The sequence below is a fragment of the Monodelphis domestica genome, chromosome 6 (genome assembly GCF_027887165.1).
Source record: "Monodelphis domestica isolate mMonDom1 chromosome 6, mMonDom1.pri, whole genome shotgun sequence".
NCBI lineage: Eukaryota > Metazoa > Chordata > Mammalia > Didelphimorphia > Didelphidae > Monodelphis > Monodelphis domestica.
Genome location: NC_077232.1, coordinates 251380232 through 251400972, shown reverse-complemented (window position 1 = coordinate 251400972; position 20741 = coordinate 251380232). Strand labels below are relative to the sequence as shown.

At 38.5% G+C, this 20741-nt stretch overlaps 1 protein-coding gene across 1 annotated transcript in view; it reads right to left on the bottom strand.

The window, feature by feature from the left end:
- COL25A1 (collagen type XXV alpha 1 chain) overlaps positions 1–20741 on the bottom strand; it is a 592248-nt gene that overhangs the window by 151886 nt on the left and 419621 nt on the right. The window contains exons 8-10 of the mRNA XM_056803096.1: positions 15822–15893; positions 14393–14500; positions 12642–12677 (exon numbers count right to left, since the gene is read on the bottom strand). Coding sequence (XP_056659074.1) covers positions 12642–12677; positions 14393–14500; positions 15822–15893 — 216 coding nt within the window. The remainder of the gene's footprint in view (positions 1–12641; positions 12678–14392; positions 14501–15821; positions 15894–20741) is intronic.

The following is a 20741-nucleotide window of genomic DNA, read 5'->3' as shown; positions in this document are numbered from 1 at the left end:
GTTTCTACTTCCCCAGTTCTTTCTCTGGATATGAGTTTATTTATTTTTTTAGTTTATTTATTTTTTTAGATGACATTCTAATCATGGCAAACAATCTGTGTGATAATGGTAAGAGGTGGGAAATGGTATATTGTGCTCAAAAGCATCTTGGAGTCCAGTATGGCTTGGGAGGCTAAGTATGTAATACTGGAAAAGGAGGCTGGACCCAAATTGTGGAAGGCTTTAAACAGCAGGCAGAGGAGTTTACAATTTATCCTAGAGTATAGGGAGCTATTATAGGTTTTGATCAAGGGAGTGGCATGGTCAGCCTTAGGAAGATTATTGTGGCAGCTGAATGGAAGATGGAGTGAAAATTTCTACCAAACTATCCATTAGAGGAAGCGCCCATGTCCTAGTCATGCTCACTTTTCTATCTCAGGTCAGATCCTGAGTTTCCTGTCTTTCCCCTCAAATATTCTTCCCACTGCTTTTCAGTTCACTTCATGAGTTGTCTTTCCCCATTAGAACATAAACTTCTTTTTTTTAAGGATGTTTTATTTTCCCAACTACATGTAATAACAATTTTCAAAATATGTTCCTAAATTATAAGATATAAATTGTCTTCCTCCCTCCCTTCTTTCCCCTCTCCTGAAAACGGCAAATAATTTGATCTGGGTTATACATGTGTTATCAAGAACATAAGCCTCTTGAGAGCAGGGATTGTTTTCCTTCTTGCTTCTTTTTCTGTTCCTAGGCAGGGAACAACAAATGGCACATAGTAGGTGCCTAAGGAATTCTCTATTAACCTTTCTCTATTTATTAAAGCTACCCCTAGGTGATTGTTCCTGTTTGTGTTTTGACTTGGTCCTGAGCATAATGCTTTCAAAAGAAAGACTGTCTTTTATTTCTAGAAGATGGAATCTTCTTTAATTTCTCTCTGTCTTCCACCACACTGGAAAAAGAGGCTTTTTATTAAAAGTATTATTTATTAAAATTATTTATAAAGCAGTATTAGAAAGGCAATTGGCTTTGGAATGAGAAGGACTGGGTTCAAGTTTATCCCTGGCTCACTTCCTCCCTTGAATAAGTCACTCAATCTAAGCCTTTATTTCTTTAGTGCCATATAAACAAAAAGCATTATTAGCTCACCAAAAACCGAGAATATTATCTCCCTTTTGACCTAGGCTAAGACATAGAATAAGAAGATAAAGTGTTACTGCTCTATTTTCACCTTGCTGGTTTGGAAAATCAAGCCTGGGCTCTGGATCAAGATACAAGACTCATTGGAAAGGCTGTGATGAGGTTTCACTAGCAAAGACAAACATTAAAAATCTCTTCACTAAAAACATACAACATCATAATTCATGAGAATAGTTGCTCAAGCATCACAGAAGGCAGGGGATGTGACTAACATGTATCTAATATTAGCAATCATATTTCACTGTGACAAACTAACTAAAACAGGAGAGCATGCTTTTTGTCTTTAAAAATATTGTAGTTTTCTCATGGAGGGATTGTTTTATTCTTTATCTCTAGACTCTAGAATCCTAGTAGACACTAAATGCTTGTAGAATGAAAAGAGAAAGGACATGAAAGTTCTCTAGTACTAGAAGTGATTGTTGCTTTGGTCACGTGTAGCCACTACATATTGTCTTCCTTCCTGCAGGACTCTAAATTTGTGTCTACTCTTCCCATAAGCAATGTGTGTATCTGTGGTGTAGTGCAGCCCATGTTTTGTGGTTACACAAATTTAGAGCAGAGCAAGAGTTCTTTACCAGGGTATGGTTAATTAAGTTATATTGAAATAAAATGTTAAAAAATGATTTAATAGCTGTTTTTCAAGGAATAATGAACTGGAGGAACTCCATGTGAACTAGAATGACCTCCAGGAATCGATGCAGAGCAAAAGGAGAACATTGTACACAGAGATGGATACACTGTGGCACAACTGAATGTAATGAACTTCTCTATTAGCAGCAATGCAATGATCCAGGACAATTCTGAGGGACTTGGGAGAAAGAACACTATCCACATCCACACAAAGAACTGTGGGAGCAGAAACACAGAAGAAAAACAACTGCTTGATCACATGGCTTGAGGGGGATATGATTGGGGATGTAGAATCTAAATGATCACCCTAATGCAAATATCAATAATATGGAAATATGTTTTGATCAATGACACATGTAAAACCCAGTGGAATTGCTCATTGGCTATAGGAGTAGGGTGGAAGGAGGGGAAGGAAAGAACATGAATCATGTAACCATGGAAAAATATTCTAAATTAATTAATTAAATAAAAATCTTCAAATTAAAAAAAAAAACGGTATTTCAAGATACTTGGTTTCCTTTGTAATCTTATTCATTTAGAAACATCAATCATGTGTGACCCTGGGCAAGTCACTTGACCCCCATTGCCTAGCCCTTACCACTCTTCTGCCTTGGAGCCAATACACAGTATTGATTCCAAGACGGAAGGTAAGGGTTAAAAAAAAAAAAAGAAACATCAATCATTCTGAGAAGAGTTGATTCCCTTAAGTATAGATTCCCAAAGGGGTCGATGCCAACCAAAGAAAGGCTAAGAACTCCTGATTTAATATCTCCATGACTACCACTTTCCAGCCTTATTAATTCAACCTTTGCAATATCTCTAGCATCTATTCCCTTCTCTCCATCCACATTGCCAGAGTCCTACTTTAGACCCTTATTGCCTTTTGCCTGAATCATTGCTTTCCAACATGACTCCAGTCTCTCCTGTCTTCAAATATAGCTGCCAAAATAACAATAATACATAGATTTTGACACAGTAATTCCTTGTTCAAAGATTATCGCTGGCTCCCAATTACTTATAAAATGAAATTATAAAAATCTTTAGTTTGACATTCAAGTTCTTCCCTTATTGGGCTCTAAGTTTACAGTTTCATTTTATATTGTTTTCCTTGTACTTTTATGTTCTAGGCAACCTGGTCTGTTTCTTGATTTTGTCCCGCTTTTTCTTCTCTCTGTGCATTCCCCTGGACTGTTCACCACAGCTGAAACCTAGAATACCACTTGTCCTTCCTGCCCACCTTCATTCCCCAAAGACAGGCACAGTCTCTAGGTGTGTACCTCTTCTAGCTTTTCCAACCTATCATTGGATCCTTGTAAAACACTTACAGATAGGAAGAAATACATGAAGGATGGAAATTGAAATGTAAAAAGTAGCATATTTATATCTTTTTCTTCATTTTCCAATTTAAAGTGATCTTACTCAGATTTTCCTAGAGCACTTCCATTCTGTTTCATTCCTCTTACATTCTACTTGATATCATAATTATGTACCTATGATTCATTTTCCTGAGCTCCTTTTAGATTATACATTGCAGCTAAGTGGTGCCACACAGCACTCAGTTGTTAAAAAAATGGCCTCAGACACTGAACTGACTTTGTGACCCTGGGCAAGTCACTTAACCTCTGCCTGCCCAGTTTCCTCATCTATAAAAGGGAGATGATAATGATAGCAACTACTCCCCAACTGTGAAGATCAAACAAAACAGTATTTGTAAAGAACTTTGCAAACTTTCAAGCACTACTGACATAGAAAACATGCTACAATTGAGAAAAAATAAATCTCTGCTTGGAATTCTCCTAAACCCAAGGTCCATTTTGGGTAATTCCTGATGTTTCATCATGAATTCATCACACTAGCTCCTTGGTATTGTTCTTGTTGGCAAGGGCTGTTATTTTTATCTTTGCACCCTTAGCACTTGGCATGACACACAATCGATATTTTTGAGAAACATGTCTTACCACTGGACCTTTGTAAAACATTTTCAGACAGGAAGAAAGACACGAAGGATGGAAATTGAATTGGAAAAAGTAGCTCATGGAGCCCTGAAATGAAAATAATGAAGTCTTCCCAGGGAGATTAAGCATCCTATCAAGTCTAATACAACATTCTTTGCCAAGGAGAAACACCTCTGGAATACTCAAAGCAGCAATCAGACAGCATTTCCAAATGGAAATGGACTTGGTGGTTTCAGAGATTCTTGGAGAGGAGGAAACCTTGTTAACAAGGAGAGAAAATTGACCCTTGTTATTTTTCTTTCTCCTCTACTGTTTCGGTCATATATATTAAATTTGCTTAGCTATAGGGGCAGTATTTCAAACAGGAAGGTCAGAGATATGACCCCAAGAGAGAAGCACATGTGAGGAGTGGGAGTAAATGGGTGTTCATACCAACGCAGAGCCCTCTAGGTCTCCATCTATGTTAGGTATCAGATGTGCAAGAAGTTGTCAGAATTTAAAATTGAACAACACCAAAAAAGAACCATATCCTTGAAACTATGTTGTTTTCTTTTTTCTTTTGTGGTTGGGGAGGAGAAAGAGATTTGTGATTTCATCCATGTGGGGCACTTCCAGTATGGAAGTTATTTACCCAAGCATTAACTCATACTCTTAGAGAGTTGTGTCAGGGATTGAAGGACTAAGTGAATTATGCAGGGTAGCCTGCCAGTTCTGACCAATTCTTGAGATCTGATCATGAAATTTTCAACGTGAGCTTGAATTAAATTAAAATTAAATTTAACAAATTTACGTCTTGGAAATGGACAACTGCCCAAGTTATCGTTGTTTTTCTTAGACTTTAAAAAAATTATTATCTAGAGTTTAAAAAGGAATGATGAAAATGTGAATAATGAAAATAAATTCCAAGTGTGTTGTGCATAAATTTTACTTCTTCCCCCCTCAACCCCCCAAATGTTGTTAAACATTTACCAGCACATACACCCTCTGCTAACCAGGAAATATTAAAAGAATGAATAAAAGATCCCCAGAGAGTTGATTAAAGCCTCCATGGAGACCTATAATGATAATAAAGAACATTATAATAATAGCTAGCATAAACTACTTTTAAAAACCCTGACCTTCATCTTAGAATCAATCCTGTGTCTTGGTTCCAAGGCAGAAGAGCCATAAGGGTTAGGCAATGAGGGTTGAGTGATTTGCCCAGGGTCACACAGCTGGGAAGTGTCTGAAGACAGATTTGAACCCATCTCTAGGCTTGGCTCTCTATCCCCTCAGCCCAGCTGTGCAGAGCACTTCACATCTATCTTTTTTTTTTCAAGTTTTAGAAATTTTTATTTAATTAATTTAGAATATTTTTTCATGTTTACATGATTCATGTTCTTTCCCTCCTTTCTTCTCTCCCCCCTCCCTGAGCTGATGAGCAATTCCTCTGGGTTTTACTTGTGTCCTTGATCAAGATCTATTTCCATATTAGTGATATTTGCACTGGGGTGATCATTTAGAGTCTACGTCCCCAATCATATCCCCATCAACCCATGACTTCACATCTATCTTATTTAATCCTCATAACAATCCTACAGAGTAGGTGCTCTTATCTCCATTTTTCAGAAGAGGAGATGATGGCTGAGGGATTGCCTAGGATTTGCAATCAGGGCTTCCTGTCTCCCCATCCAGCACTCTACCCACCACTACCACAAACAAGGGATAAGAAGAGAACAAGCATTTATTAGTCAACTATTACGTGCAGGCACTGGGCTAAATTCTTTACACATATTATCTTGTTTTATCCTCAAAACGACCCTGGGAAATAGGTGCCATTATTCTCAAAGGTTAAGTGGCTTGCTGATAGCTGGGTGGGAGACTCCTCTTTCTGAGTTCAAATCTGATCTCAAACACTTACTAGCTGTGTGACCCTGGGCAAGTCACTTAACCCTGTTCTCAGTTTTTCTCATCTGTAAAATGAGCTGCAGAAGGAAATGGCAACCCACTCCAGTATATTTGCTGAGAAAACCCCAAATGGGGTCACAAAGAGTGGGACATAACTGAACAACAACAACAAAATTAACTTGGCCAGAGTCACATAGCTAGGAAATATCTGAAGCTGGATTTGAACTCAGGAATATGAACCAGAGTTTCTCAGGATGAGAAGATGTTAGTGGGTTGGGATAGAAATTAGAGAGTCACCAAAGTATTAAAATGTCTGAAACTAATTGATTCTTTTAATTTTCTCCTGTTTTCTCTGATTCAAACAATAGGGAAATCATGGAGGCAGGAAATTAGAATTTGACTCCCCGGAAAAATCTTTTCTGTTATTTCTGAATGAGCATCCAGCTGGAAATCAGGAAGCGTGGGTGCTTAACATAACAGTGAAGGTATGGTACTAGATAATCTCTAACGAGTTGATTCTAATCCCTGTTAAGGGAAATAAACTCTTCCATCAAAAGCTGATAAAAGTGGAGAAAGAGGGGGCAGCTGGGTGGCTCAGTGGATTGAGAGTCAGGCCTAGAGATAGAGGTCCTAGGTTCAAATGTGGCCTCAGACACTTCCTAGCTGTGTGACCCTGGGCAAGTCACTTAACCCCCATTGCCCAGACCTTAGCACTCTTCTGCCTTGGAGCCAATACACAATATTGACTCAGACATAAAGTAAGGGTTTAAAAAAAGGTGGAGAGGAGAAAGAGCTAAACTTAGAACCAGGAAGATCCTTCCTCTGACAACTGCTCAAAACATTTTGTATCTTAGAGTCTCAGTTTCTTTATCTGTAAAATGGGGGTGTTTGATGGCTACTGGATCCTAATTATCTAGTGAAGTATCCTTTCACTCTCTGCAATTTTATTTAGGGTGTTTTTCCTTCTGGGACACACAATGAGAATTGAAATAGACACATACTGAAAGGAGACTCAAAATACTCAGGATCAATGTGTTTCACTTTAAGCAAAACCAATTTGTATTAAGAGCTTGCCCTGGACATGATCAGACTGCCTAACATGAAGGCACCCTGCATCCTGTGTTTTCCTACCACATGTATAGGGACAGCTAAACATCCTCTGACTGGCTGCGTAGACAGAACAGACTGACTGATTCTAATTCATTCTCTCTAATTCATTTTCTCTTTCTCTGTGTCTCTCCCTCCTTCCTCTCTCTCTGTCTGTCTCCACCCCCTTTCTTTCTCCCTTCCTCCTCTGTCTCTCTCTCCCTCTCTCTGTCTCTGTTTCTGTCTCTCTCCTTCTCTCCCCTGCTGCTTCCAGAGAGTGAAGATAATAATAATTGTTGTTTAGTTGTTTTCAGTCATGCCATGGCCACTTCTGGTTGGTTCCCTCCTCCCCCATTCCCCCACCTCCACTTCCATGGAGATACTGGAGTGGTTTGCTATTTCCTTCTATAGTTCATTTTACAGATAAAGAAACTGAGGCAAACAGGGTGAAGTGACTTGCTTATGGTCACACAGCTACTAAGTGTCTGAGGCCATATTTGAACACAGGAAGATGAGTCCTTTTGATTCCAGTCCCAGTGCTCTATGCAATATGGTACCACCTTGCTATCCTAAGAACACTGTCCGTGGAGCAAAGGCATATTGGATTATATGAAAGAGCTGTCTTGGGTGACCTTTAGGATTTTGACTTGGATGGAGTCTTTGAAATAATCTAGCCCAATTCTCTCATTTTGCAATTAAGGAGACAGAGAGGAGGATTAAGTGATTTGCCCACAAATAACAAGTAGCAGAGGTAGGGTTTGAACTCACATCCTCTGACCCCAAATCTAGCATCATTTCCATTGAACTCTCTGCCTTTGATTCTAGATTCATGACCCCATGATTCACAAAAAAGAAAACATTTAAAAAATAACAAGTTTTCAATATAAAAATCTAATTCTCCTTCTTTTTACTAATATGGGAACTATCCTTATTTAGGACCTTGTCTCTCTCACCTGAACTATTTTTTTTTTTTTACATTACATTACATTTTTGTTTTATTTATTTATTTATTGAGTCAATTTAGAACATTATTCCTTGGTTACAAGAATCATATTATTTCCCTCCCTCCCCTTCCCCCAACCCTTCCCATAGCTGCTGCACAATTTTCTCCCCTGAACTATTGCAGTAGCCTTTTAAGAGACTTCTCCACCTCCAATTTCTCCTCCCTCAAACCCAGCTATTAAATGGATATTCCTAAAATATATCTGACCATACCTGTCCCCTGCTCAAGAAACTACTGTGACTCCCTATTGTCTTTAGAATAAAATTCCTGTAAGGATTCAAAAGAACTTCAAAGTGAGGTTCTAACCTATATTTCTAGACTAATCTCAAGAATTCCACTTTCTGACCAGATAGTCCTATCTGATAGTTTTCAGATGTAATAGTTTCTCTCCTATATCTGTACCTTTGTATAAATTATCCACTATACCTGGAATACAATCTCTTTTGACCTTTATCTTTCAGAATTCCTAATTGCATACAAGGGTCTCCTTTTTCTAGTATCCCTAGTTGTAGGTTCCCCTGCCTTCTACCCCCATCTGACCCCATGAAAATTATTTTGGCCCAGTGGCTAAAGCATTGAGCCTGGGGTAAGAAAGATTCAACTTCTTCAATTCAAGTCTGGCCTCAGACGAGTCACTTCACTGTTTGCCTCAGTTTCCTCATCGATAGATGATTTTCCCCTAGAAAGAGAAATTGCAAAGCAATCCAGTATTTTTGCCAAGAAAATCCCTAAATGAGAGCTCAAAATTTTAAAAAAAATTGTTAAAAAGTGTTTGTACATGGAATTGGGGAAAAGTAAAATATTGTTTCCCTAAAAAACCCTCATTTGGGGTCAATAATTAGGGACATGTCTGCAACAAATGAACAGCAAAAAAGATTTTCTATTGACTTACTTAAACTTATTTAAATCGTGTGAGTCTTTGATAGTGAGGTCTTTAAGGGACAATACATCATGTTATTTTTTACAGCCCCCCCCCCCATGCCTAAATTCTTAGCAAGTTAAATTGGAATTATGGAAAAGTTACTGATGCGCAAACTGAGATGCAGAAATCTGTTGTGTAAATCAATGCTCACTGATAATTGATTCCAGAAAGAACATTTCAATACTACCCAACATGTGTTGAGTGCTCCGAATTTTAAAAGTCCTTGGCCATGATTTATCTGCTCCAATTCTCCTAGTAACCTTTGAAGTGAGTTGGGCAGGTATCATCTTCATCATCACTGTTAGAGATGGGAATCTCCTCCTTTCATATCAAGGCTAATCATGGCTATGCCGAAGAAGGAAGTTTAGTTTCTTTCAAAGTGTAAAGAAACCACAGATTTGTAAGGCTCTCCATAACTCAGCTGTCCTGAGAATAAAAGACATTGTAGCTCAACCTCCCATTTGGGATGGGCCAAATGAGCGAATTAACTGTGGTCTGAAGAGTTAAAAAGAATAAGAAAGTAGCTCACATTACCTTCAACTGAGACTGTTCCTTTGAGGGATGAAGAATTAGAGTACACCAAGATGGTAGCATGATTCATTTAGGAATAAATTGAGTAGTTAGATTTAATGACATTCCTACTTGAAATGATATCCAGCTAGGGATTGTAGGGAGATGGGATTAGGCTACTTGTGATTCATCTATTATATCCTAGGGGGTATGTTTAAATTTAAGGAAGGTGGAACGTGCTACTTTTGCTAATAAATCGATTTCTTTGCCAGATTGTACACATATGATGTTGCTTCACATATAGGAATGCACAATCCATGCATCCACAAAAAACATGAATAAGGCTCGGTGACTAGTGGGGGGTTAAGCATTCTCCCAGCCCACTTAACCATACTCTGACTTTCCTCGCTTCTCTCTCCAGCGTTGACATTAGGGTGTAGGACTTTCATGATTCTCTTACTAGTACCCTAACTAATGTCACAGCCCTTGATCTTCCATTGTTCCTCTCTCACAAATCTTCACTCCAGGGCAAACCTCCTCATTTCAATTTTCCCATCCTTGCTTCAGGCAGGCGAGGGATACATTAAGTGAAAAAGGGGACCTAATTTCTCTGATGAGAAATTCACGGTACACAACTTCATTTAGGTCCTTGTTGCCCCTCAATCTTTGTACTCCTGCCTTGCCGCCTCCTTAAACTTTTCTCCAAAGCTCAGGTTTTAAACAGTCCTCTTCCCCCACGACCATATAGCCTCACCCCTCACTCATATTTACCGCTGAAGACAGTTTCCTCTACCCTGAGAAGTGTGACACGTGACGTCTTCCCCATGCCGTCCCTCACATCAACTTCTCAGTTCTTTGATCTGTGTCAGTCAGCATCACAGTCCTCACCCTCCTCCTTCACAGAATAAGAGCTATCCTCACTCCTCACAAAGGCTTAACACCCTTAACACCCGCTCCTTCTTGTCTCTGCCTCCAGTCTCCCACACACGTTCAGTCTTTTTCTGGGTACCTTGAGAAAGATATTCGTTTTTACCATTTCAACGAAAATTCAGTGTGTCCCTAAAGTCTTAAGGCTTCAAGGAATGAAGCCTTCTAGGACTCTATTTCTCTGTACCTCTGTTTCTCTCATCTCTAATTCTATCTGAATAGGCATACGATTTTAGCTTGCTAACTTTAAAACAGGTGTTCTTAACTTGCAGCCCCTAGACCCCCAAATGGTGGAAAGATGTCAAGATATCTATGAACTTGATGGAGAAAAAAACGACCTCTTAATTTTCACTACCCTCTAGCTGAAATTGAGCATTTATTCCAGTCATGGATATTAAAAAAAAAAACACGTTATTCTGAGTCGGGATCCATAGGTACCCTTTCCTAGCTACAATACCACGCCTCATTTGCAATTTCCCCTGGAACCTTCCATTAGGACCTTACTCTGGAACACTGATCAGTTCCTATGGCCTTCTCTACTATGCCAACCCTTTCTCCCTCTGGGGAACCCTCTTAAGCTCCTTGAAGGCAAGGACAATCTCTCTTTTTTGCTTATCTTTACATCCATAGCACTTTGCACAGTGCCCAGAAGGTAGTAAATGTTTTAAAAACTGCCTGTTGCCTTCACTAATTTGACAAAGAGGCCCTTGATACAAAAAAAAAAAATTTGAAGCCTTGTACAAATGATTTTTAAATTCTTGTTCCTGGTAATATATATCTATAGATCTATAGATATATATTACCAGGAACAAGAATTTAAAAATATATTTTAATTTCCACTTTGAGATCCAGTAGAACCCAACACAACCCTAAATTTTGATAATGAATATTTGTTTCACATTATAATGGATTATGAAGTTATATTGGGAAAATTTATGGAGAAACAATATTAAAAATTATAGACAAACAAAAAGGGCACAACGACTTCTGCTGTTATGAGCCAACAGATAAAAGGACCAAAAGGTTTAAAATCAAAGCCTCTCTAATATTGGAAGGTTTTAAATATGTTATAAAATTTCTTGTTCTAGCTTTGAGACCCTGAACTAGTCACTTGACCCTGTATTGCCCCCAAACAATTCTATAAATTACAAAAGAGTTGCCATATGTATTAATGGAGGCAGTTTCCACCATGAGTTTCTGACATCAACTAAATCATAGGTCTGGAATTTAAAAGAAAAAAAAGATTCTAGCTATCCACACCTGTGGTGGAATTTCACACCTCTTCAGGGAAATGGCAACCATACTTGAATTTAATCCACCTTACAACAGAAAATTGTGAAACCAACTTGTTTCTCCTACTCCTACATTCTGTGTGTTTCTCTCCCTTGTGTGTCTATATCTCTTGACTTTCTGGCTCTAAGCTCCTCTTTCCCTCTCCAGATTCCTTTTACCACCTCCCTTCTCTTCTTTTATTTCTCACCCCTCATCACCCTTCTTTCTCTTAAATGGCTACCATATGGAACTACAAGATCTCATTGGTATTGTTTGTACTTTATGATCAATATTCCTTTTTTTATTCACTTTGCAAGTGTATTTTGAATATTATTATAAACATCTTTTATTTTACTAATTACATGAAATAACAATTATCCACATAATTTTCCTGAAGTTCTATGTTCCAAATTATCTCCCTCCCTCCTTTCCCCTCCCCATCAGCTGGCAAGCAATTTGATCTGGATTATAGCGTGCATTATCATGCAAAACATATCTCCATATTTATATGATCAATATTCCTAAATCAAAAGCAAGAGAATTGGATGTTTTATATGCAGAGGTGATTCCATGGATCTTAGCATGGATTCTAGTTCTATGGGAATTACTAGGAACATTAGTTTCTTGCATTTTAAAAAATTTCTTCAACCAATATCCTCTCCAAAGTCTTGTAGTGGTATCAAGTTGCTTCCGTGCTGGTTTGCTTAGTTAACCTTGTTAGAAAAACTTCCAAATACCCATGCATACATACATATATGTGTGTGCTTATATTCTCTCTCTCTCTATATATATATATATATATTTTTAAAGAAAACAAAATGTTCTTGCTTTTTATTTTATAATGTAAAAAGTAATTTATTTATGATATTTGTTACCTGGTTCATATATATATTTAATCTCATATAATTTATAAGCTCCTGGTGAGACTTTATGCTAGTATTATCTTGAACACAGTAGTTGCTCCTAGGTGAGTTTCATAAAATAATTTTGACTCCATTAATTTTGGGGGGGGGTGCAGGTGGGTCTATTTCTAACCAATAGAAGTTTAATATTGTCACATTTAAAAGCTGAAAAATGTAAAGGATTACACTGGGAAAAAATATCTTCTATTCTTCAATTGACTTTCTCTGGAACCACGAGCTTTTTTGTATCAATTTTAAGAACAATCATGCAAGGTTATAATCACAATTATAATGCTGCTCATTAAGTTGCCTCTGAAATGTTCTAGCTTTCAGAAACTTTTAGAATGGGAAAAATTGGTGGTACTTGCCATTAAGCCTTGTTCTCCTGGTTTTCCTGGTTCACCCTTAAAAAGGAATTTTAAAAATCAATATTATTAGTGTTTCATACATTAAATGTCTAGTTCACATTTCTATTCAGTAATGATGTTTCAACAGTCACTGAAGCGTAACACAGAGAAGAGTTATTAATGTACACATGGCAACCACATGAAGATAAATTTTTCTTTTTTCTGTTTCCACTGCTTTCTAGAACACTCTAATTGCAGGAACAAGAACAGAATGCACTTAAGAGAGCTACTGATTCTTTAAAACCACATTTTGTCATCTTTTAGTTTAACAAAAGGCACGTAGACTCCATTCAAGGTTCATTGAAGAGTTATAAATGGTGGGGACAACTAGGTAGAACAGTGGATAGATTACCAAGTCTGAAGTTGGGAGTTCTGGGGTTCAAATCTGGCCTTAGATTCCTTCTAGCTGTATGACCCCAGGCTAGTCACGCAACTCCAATTGCCCATTACTCCTCATCTGTCTTGAAATTGACACTAAGATAGAGGATGAAGTTTTAAAAAAAGATTGTAAATAGGTTAACTGGTAACTCAGATAAGGGTGACCAAATAATAGGCTAAAGCAATGGAACCTAATTTTAGCAATGCTATTAAAGCTTACAACTACATCAAGACTTTTGGAACATGTTATGTAATTAGATTTATTCACTATTTCTAACCTCATTCCTTCTTAGGTTGAAGAGGTAATCCTAAATTCTCTGTAGGAATGGAGAAAAAATTCAAAATTTAGTATACCCTACTACTAAGCTGGTAGGGTTTTCATATGAGTAAGTCATATTATAGATATGTCATTCAATGACTCACTTAGCTAAATTTAGAGGGACTCCTTACTAGAAGATTGGTCTCCAGGTGGTAAAATGTGCTATCCATGACAACTGATGAAAACTTTATCAAAGTGTAAAGGGAGTGGCCATGGAGGGACATGGTAATAACGTATTCTGATACTAAGTATTAGAATAATACTCTGCTCATTGAAAGGTAAGACTGGTAGCCTCCATCATTTGACACAGAGCTGTAAATATGATAGTACAGTGCCAGAAACCTCTACACAGTGAATAGTTATCTCAAAGCCCATGCATTTTAAGAGAAAGGGACAGCTGGGACTCTATGCATTCATCTGTGCTGACATTCTTCCAAATTTAGGGCACCCTGTCAGTTGTTCCAAAAGGTTTAATGAATTCATTTTTTGACAAGGGTCTATATTTGCTATATTTCAGACAAATACTTTTCATTCACATTGAGTCTTCAGAAATGGTTAAAAATGGTAACCATGTGTAGTGGAGTACATAATTTTTAAAAGCGCTTCCCTTCCATCTTAGAGTCAACACTAAGTATTTGCTCTAAGACTGAAGAATGGCAAAGGCTAGGTAATGGAGTTAAGGGACTTGCCCAGGATCACACAGATTTGAACCCAGGGCCCATCTCAAGACCTAGTTCTCTGTCTACTGAGCCATCTAGCTGCCCTCTTGGATGCTTTCTGAGGTTACCATGGGGAAGAGAGCTATGCCTGGCAGAAGCACCTGGTCACTGCTCTATTTGGAGACTTCTCAATATATATCTTTCTTATTTCTCTTCTTCCTGTCCCCTGTCCTTACCAACCTGAACCCTGCCCATTCTCCATCATCAGGAAATGTTTAGAGAAATTAGCTATAGTCACTCCTCACAAAACGTTTTGGAACCTGTGGTCCAGAAAGCATAAGGAGACAGCAACTCACGGGTACTCCTGGCATCCCACGGGGACCATCTTTCCCTGTGTCCCCTGGGGGCCCTCTGGGTCCTGGTGGGCCAGGGGGTCCAGGAGGGCCAGCTTGTCCTTGGTCACCCTAAAATGGAGAAATGAACAGATATACAGATGATCATACAAGACCATGATCTAAGGCATTCTTCATTCTTTTAAAAATTGCCTCGTCAACTACCTTTTGGTTAAAATGATTCACATAAGCAAATGGTGGAAAGAATCCTAGAGAGACATAAAACAGACATCTCTGCTAGCCACTTGCCTGACCACAGGAAGGACATAAATATTCATACAGTATGAGCTGACTTGATGCAATAAAATTGAGAGGTACTCAATAGTCAGGCACTGATAGCTCTCAAGAATAGTGCTACATCATAATCACTAGGCTTGAAAGCAAAGTTGTCCATTCCTTTAGAATAAGCCTACAAGAACAATGCTGCATCAGCTTTTAAAATTTTTAAATTTTCTTAGTGGTAAAACAAATGGCTGGACTTGCACTTTAGACATCTGCATTTCATAGCCAGGTAATCAATAAATAACACATCTTGGCTTAATTCAGAATGACTTCTCAATTGCTAGAGGCAGAAGGTTCTGAAAACATCCCTTATGGATTTCAATTTTTATAAGTAAACTTTTAAAAAGAAAGAAAGAAAAAAGAAATATAAAAGAAACAAAGAGTGAGGAGAAAGAGAGAGAAAGAAACAAAGAGGAAGGAAGAAAGAAAGAAAGAAAGAAAGAAAGAAAGAAAGAAAGAAAGAAAGAAAGAAAGAAAGAAAGAAAGAAAGAAAGAAAGAAAGAAAGAAAGAAAGAAAGAAAGAAAGAAAGAAAGAAAGAAAGAAAGAAAGAAAGGAAGGAAGGGAGAGAGGGATGGAGGGAGGAAGGAAGGAAGAAAGGAAGGGAGGGAGGGAAGGGGGGAGGGAAGGAGGGAGGAAGGAAGGAAGGAAGGGAGGGAGGGAGGGAAGGAGGGAAGGAGGGAGGGAGTGAGGGAGGAAGGAAGGAATGGAGGGAGGGAAGGAGGGAGGAAAAGACAAAAAAAGGGAAAACTTTTCAATATTTTTAAATTTTTTCTTTTTCAACTGACAAAGCTGGGAAGAACCTAGGAAGCCATATAGTCCAACACCCTCATTTTACAGAGGAGAAAAATGAGGACCACTAAAGTTAAGCACTCTGCCAGGATAATAGATAGTAGATAGCAGAGCTTGAATCTGATTCCAAAGCCAAGGCTCTTTCCATGGTACAACACTGCCGTCTCATCTCTCACAGTTATTCTAGAAATGCTTCCTAAATTATTTTGCTTCAGGATGTTTTCAAGACACCACTCTACCATCAGGAGATACCCAATCCATGCATGCAGAATAATAATTAAAAGTAAAGCAGAATCAGACTTCAGACAGAAGCAGCACTACCTTAATGAGGCGGCGTTTAATGAGCTGCTGATCAGCAGAGAGAAACCCATGATTGATTTTAGGAAACACCATCTGATCAGGCAGGTGAGGTCAAAGGTTGAAGTTCAGAGGTGAGAGAGTTGAGGAATAGACATCAGAAGGCCCAAGAAAGAAATAAAGATACAAGCATTAGACTTATCAAAACTAATAATAGAGAGAAAAAAAGAACTAGTGCTTGTGTCTGATACTAGCACCTCAACCTGGTTGTTGAAAAGAATAAAGCCATGGAGCACATTGGTGTGGTTAAGTTTTTTAAAATGCAAAAAACAGGGGGCAGCTGGATAGCCCAGTGTACTGAGAGTCAGGCCAAGAGGGAGGAGGTCCTGGGTTCAAATCCGACCTCAGAAACATCCTAGCTGTGTGACCCTGAGTAAGTCACTTGACCCCCATTGCCTAGCCCTTACCACTCTTCTGCCTTGGAACCAATACACAGTATTGATTCCAAGACGGAAGGTAACGGTTTAAAAAAAATTAAAAAATAAAACAAAATGCAAAAAACACATTACTTTTTTAACCCTTCCCTTCTATCTTAGCATCAGTTCTAATCAATTAGGGTTAATTGACTTGCCCAGAGTCACACAGCTAGGAAATGTCTGAGCCCAAGACCTCTTCTAGTTGCTCCCAAATAACACTCTATAAAATAAATTATTTTGGCCAGAGATATTAGGTTCTTTTTAAATTCAGTATAATCCCACAGCTCCAGAGGGTTCTATATGCTTTTCTACAGGCAGAAGTTCCAAAGACAAAGTACCAGTTCAATTCTTCAGCCAGGATTTTCAACCAGCATAATATAGCATGAACCTCAGAGTCATTTTAATGATGACAAGTTCAAGAGTTCTTATGATGGCTTAATCAATTGGCTATTGGAAAACATAGATAAGAACACGGAGGCATTCCCACATAATTAAGTTAGAATACAGATGCAGGGTACTCAAAGACCACCGCCTCCATACCCATGCTGGAAATAAATCTTCACCTAAGAAAATTTTATCCAGAAGTGAAAACAAAACCCCACTGGAATCTGTGCAGCCACAGGAGTGGATGGCTTTTACCCATTGAGAGAGATGGAGTCATTGTTTTGGGAGAGCCCCATTAACTGTCTTCACACGCTCTTATGCTGATTGAAGGACCTGACTGAGCAGGCATATGTTTCAACCACAAACCTTGACGGTGAGGATCTGATTACTGTGCAGAGCCGCAACTGTGGGGAAGCCTGGCAGACCCTACAGACACAGCACGGGCACCAAAACAACACGACAGAAACTGTCACACAGACATGTCACTCATGGACAAACAGAACAAGCAATGTGCCCAATGGGGGACAGACAAAACTCAGTACAGGAGGTCCACTCAACAGGCTCTTCTTCAACCAGGATAGAGAGTCAGAAGAGACCCAGCCATCCTCAAGCTAAGCTTTAAGTTTGTTGCAAATAGCCTGTGGTCCTTACCTAGCAGTTTTCTAGACTTCTCCAAAACAGGAGGTCGCCACGGATGGCTATGGGGCATGGGTTATCACGGAATGATAACAATACTCTCTTTACTCAAGGACATGGGACATACGATACACACACAGCCATTTTTTAAAATGGAGACAGGAACACACAGTGAACACATTACAGTCAGATCAGAAACAGTGCTCAAGACAGACTCAATAAGTTGAACATGTATAGTGTTCCCACCTGTGTTTCAAAACATCCTTCTCCTATCCCACAATGACTCCCCATTCAAACAGTCTGTTTTCTCTTGCTTGAGGAACTCATCTTTACGTTAATGACAATCTGTCATTTGTACTGTGTGCATGCCTGTGGCAATAGGTTGGACCACCAGTTCCACTATATATACTTAACTTTTTCAAAAGTTCAATAAATTCAAAGATTAGATGCTATTGGGAACCCTGAATAATGGAAGGGACCAGAGAGAGACTTCCCAGAGACATTGCATTGAGAAGGATAGAATTAGAAATCAGAGAAACACTCAGTTCTAGGAATTGACATTATTGGTTCTACCTTTCCAGAAAACAGACTATTGTGAAGGAGATCAAATCGGGTAGATAAGAGAAACATTTTTGCCTTAATTTTACCACCTTTCCAACACTGTACTCTGCAAAATTGGAGCTCTCCAGCAAAAGAATTCCTTCCCCTTATCCCTAAGGTTTTTGGTTGATTTTTTTTTTGGCTCAAGTATAGTTTATAAATATATTGACTCAAATTGTAAGAAGAGCTCCAAATGTCTAGACCCCCCCCCCCCAATGAGGCTCAAAGTTCCCTAGAGTCATTATTTCATTCTTTTTTTCCCCCCATTGGAGATTAATTTTTTTTTCTTTTGAGTGTCAATGGTCTTTAAACTCTCTCTCTCTCTCTCTCTCTCTCTCTCTCTCTATATATATATATATATATATATATATATATATATATATATATGTATGTATGTATGTATGTATAGTAGCATTTCTTCCCTGATACCTTCAATTCTCATCTATTGAGGTAGTGCTTGGCTGGAACCAAAGCAAAGGAAACTTTATCAGCTTTGCCAAAATCCATTCTGATAAGACCGTTATGAGGCTGAGTGGTTTCTGAGTGACCTGCATCCTCCTCTCATTTTTTTTCCTCCCTCAAGCAAAAGCCCTTTAAACATAGATTGTACACAAATATAGAAATGCTGAGAGTTGGAAAACAGATGTGTACAATTTGCCTTTGTTTTACTGGGGAATATGAGTTTATTAGATGGTAATGTGCCAGCATCTTTACATCTGTGACTCATTAGCCCTCTATTACACCAAGTCAGAACTCTATATGTAAACTACAATATTTCTGTGACAAAGAATAAAAACAGATACAAACAAGAAGCATATGAAGGACCAGAAACCTGATTAATGGTGATAAATCATACTGTCACTTTCAAATGGGATTATTTAACAAAAATCCTTTCAATTTTAAAGCATTTTAACCATGTGCATGGTAGACTTTACAAGTATTTTGAAATGGTAATGAATAAACAAGCCACTTCTCACATTCTTATCTGGATGTGAATAGGAAGAAGTGACCACATTTTCTATAAACTCAGGAGAAAAGGCTCCATCGTGCTGAAGTCTGAAATGGGAAGGAGAAAGGTAGCTGGAAAGATGCCTTTCATTTAAGACCCTAAATCAACAGAAACTTCTGGGTGAGAAACTGTTTTCAGATACCTCCACCATATTCCCAAGAAAGCTTACACACTTATATTGTAACTAGATCCAGAAGGTCTCACTGAGGGACTTGGGCAAAACCACTTCAGGAGTCTGGTTGAGAGGAAAGCAAGATGGGGGCACGGGGGAGAATCTCTGACTTTCTATAGACACCCAAAGTGGAATAAATAAATAGGAAGTTCAGTCTAGACCTGGAAATCAAGCTGCATTGCATTCAGATACACAGGTATATTCAAGATTATGATTGTTTCCCAAGAAAGGAGCCCATTCCTCCTCCTCTGCCCACATCAAATGAATGGGTAAATTGAGACCACAAGTTGAAACTGAAGTTGCTGGCCTCTCCCTTTCCATACACATCATTTATTTGGCTACCCTTAAGCATCTTTCCCATTCAAAGTTTCTCACATTAATTTTAACAAGCTCTCAAATGAAAAAATGTGAGTGTATGAGATACGGTCAACACTGTCTGGTTTACCCCCACTCTGCCCTCTCCTCCCACTCTCCAATTCAGGAGCAGAACAATCACTAAAAGGAGCGTCAAGATTTCCAGTCATATAGAAGAGACTTAGCTGGATCACAGGTCCTAAGCAAACACAACTCAAAGTCTCATGAGATTTCTTGCCTAATCACTGTGTTTAGTCTTATTAGACTTAATATTTGGAGGGAAAGGTGGAAGGGGAGAAAGAAGTGGGTAAATGAAAATTAGGGGTTAGGTTCATTCCAACTGGTACAACTGGAAGCCTCTGAGGTGAGAAGGTCATTAGGGCTGGCTGGAGAAAAATTCTCTGGGGAGTGTTCATGCATGGCTCCATATTTAGATTCCCAACATATTCCCAAGTTAAATGGTTCCATATGGATACACTTTTAGGATGAGCTAATGGTGGGATGTGTTGTCACTGTATAAGTCTGGATTTACAAAGCTAGTACTGAGAGCTTTGTTCAACCCCCCTCCCCATACACCCCCATACCCCACCCTGGGAATTTTGCCTAACATCAAGGTACATTGCCATCCACTGAACTGTGCTTTTTACAATGCATACCCCCCCCCCCTGCAATTGCCATAGCACTGTGGTTAATTCAACAAGGTTTTACTTACGTGTGGTTAACTTGGGCAAATAATAACAATAAATGATTATAAAAAGATTTATTAAGCACTTACTCGGTGTCAAGAACTGTGCTAAGTACTGTGGTTGTAAGTAAAAATGGAAGTGAGTGATGATAGAAAATATAGAAGGAGAGTTTTGGACTGGGAAGTCAGAGGATTGGTGTGTGGAGCCATAGCAGAGTTGATTGACATGACTTTTTCCCTAATAATGGCTCTAATGATTAGAAATGGAACCAGAGAGGAGGAGGGTAAAATAAGAACAAGCATAAATAATTCACATTTAAATAAATGCATTTATATGTATATATATAAATCACAGCTTACAGAAAACTTTTTTTTCATAATAATCATGTAGTTGTCAAATATCAATATCCCAGAGTGACTCACCCCAAATTGGTACTCCCAGTGAGTACTAAAGTCAAGACTCAAATCCAGGGCATACTGACCCCAACCTCAGTCTTCTTTCCACTCTGCCCAAAGAGAATAACCCTCTTTCCCACTCAATTAAGTTTTTTTTTCTCTGCAATAATTAAGTCTTTTCCCAATGAGTGAAATGGATATATTTCATTTTATTTTATATCTCAGAAAACTT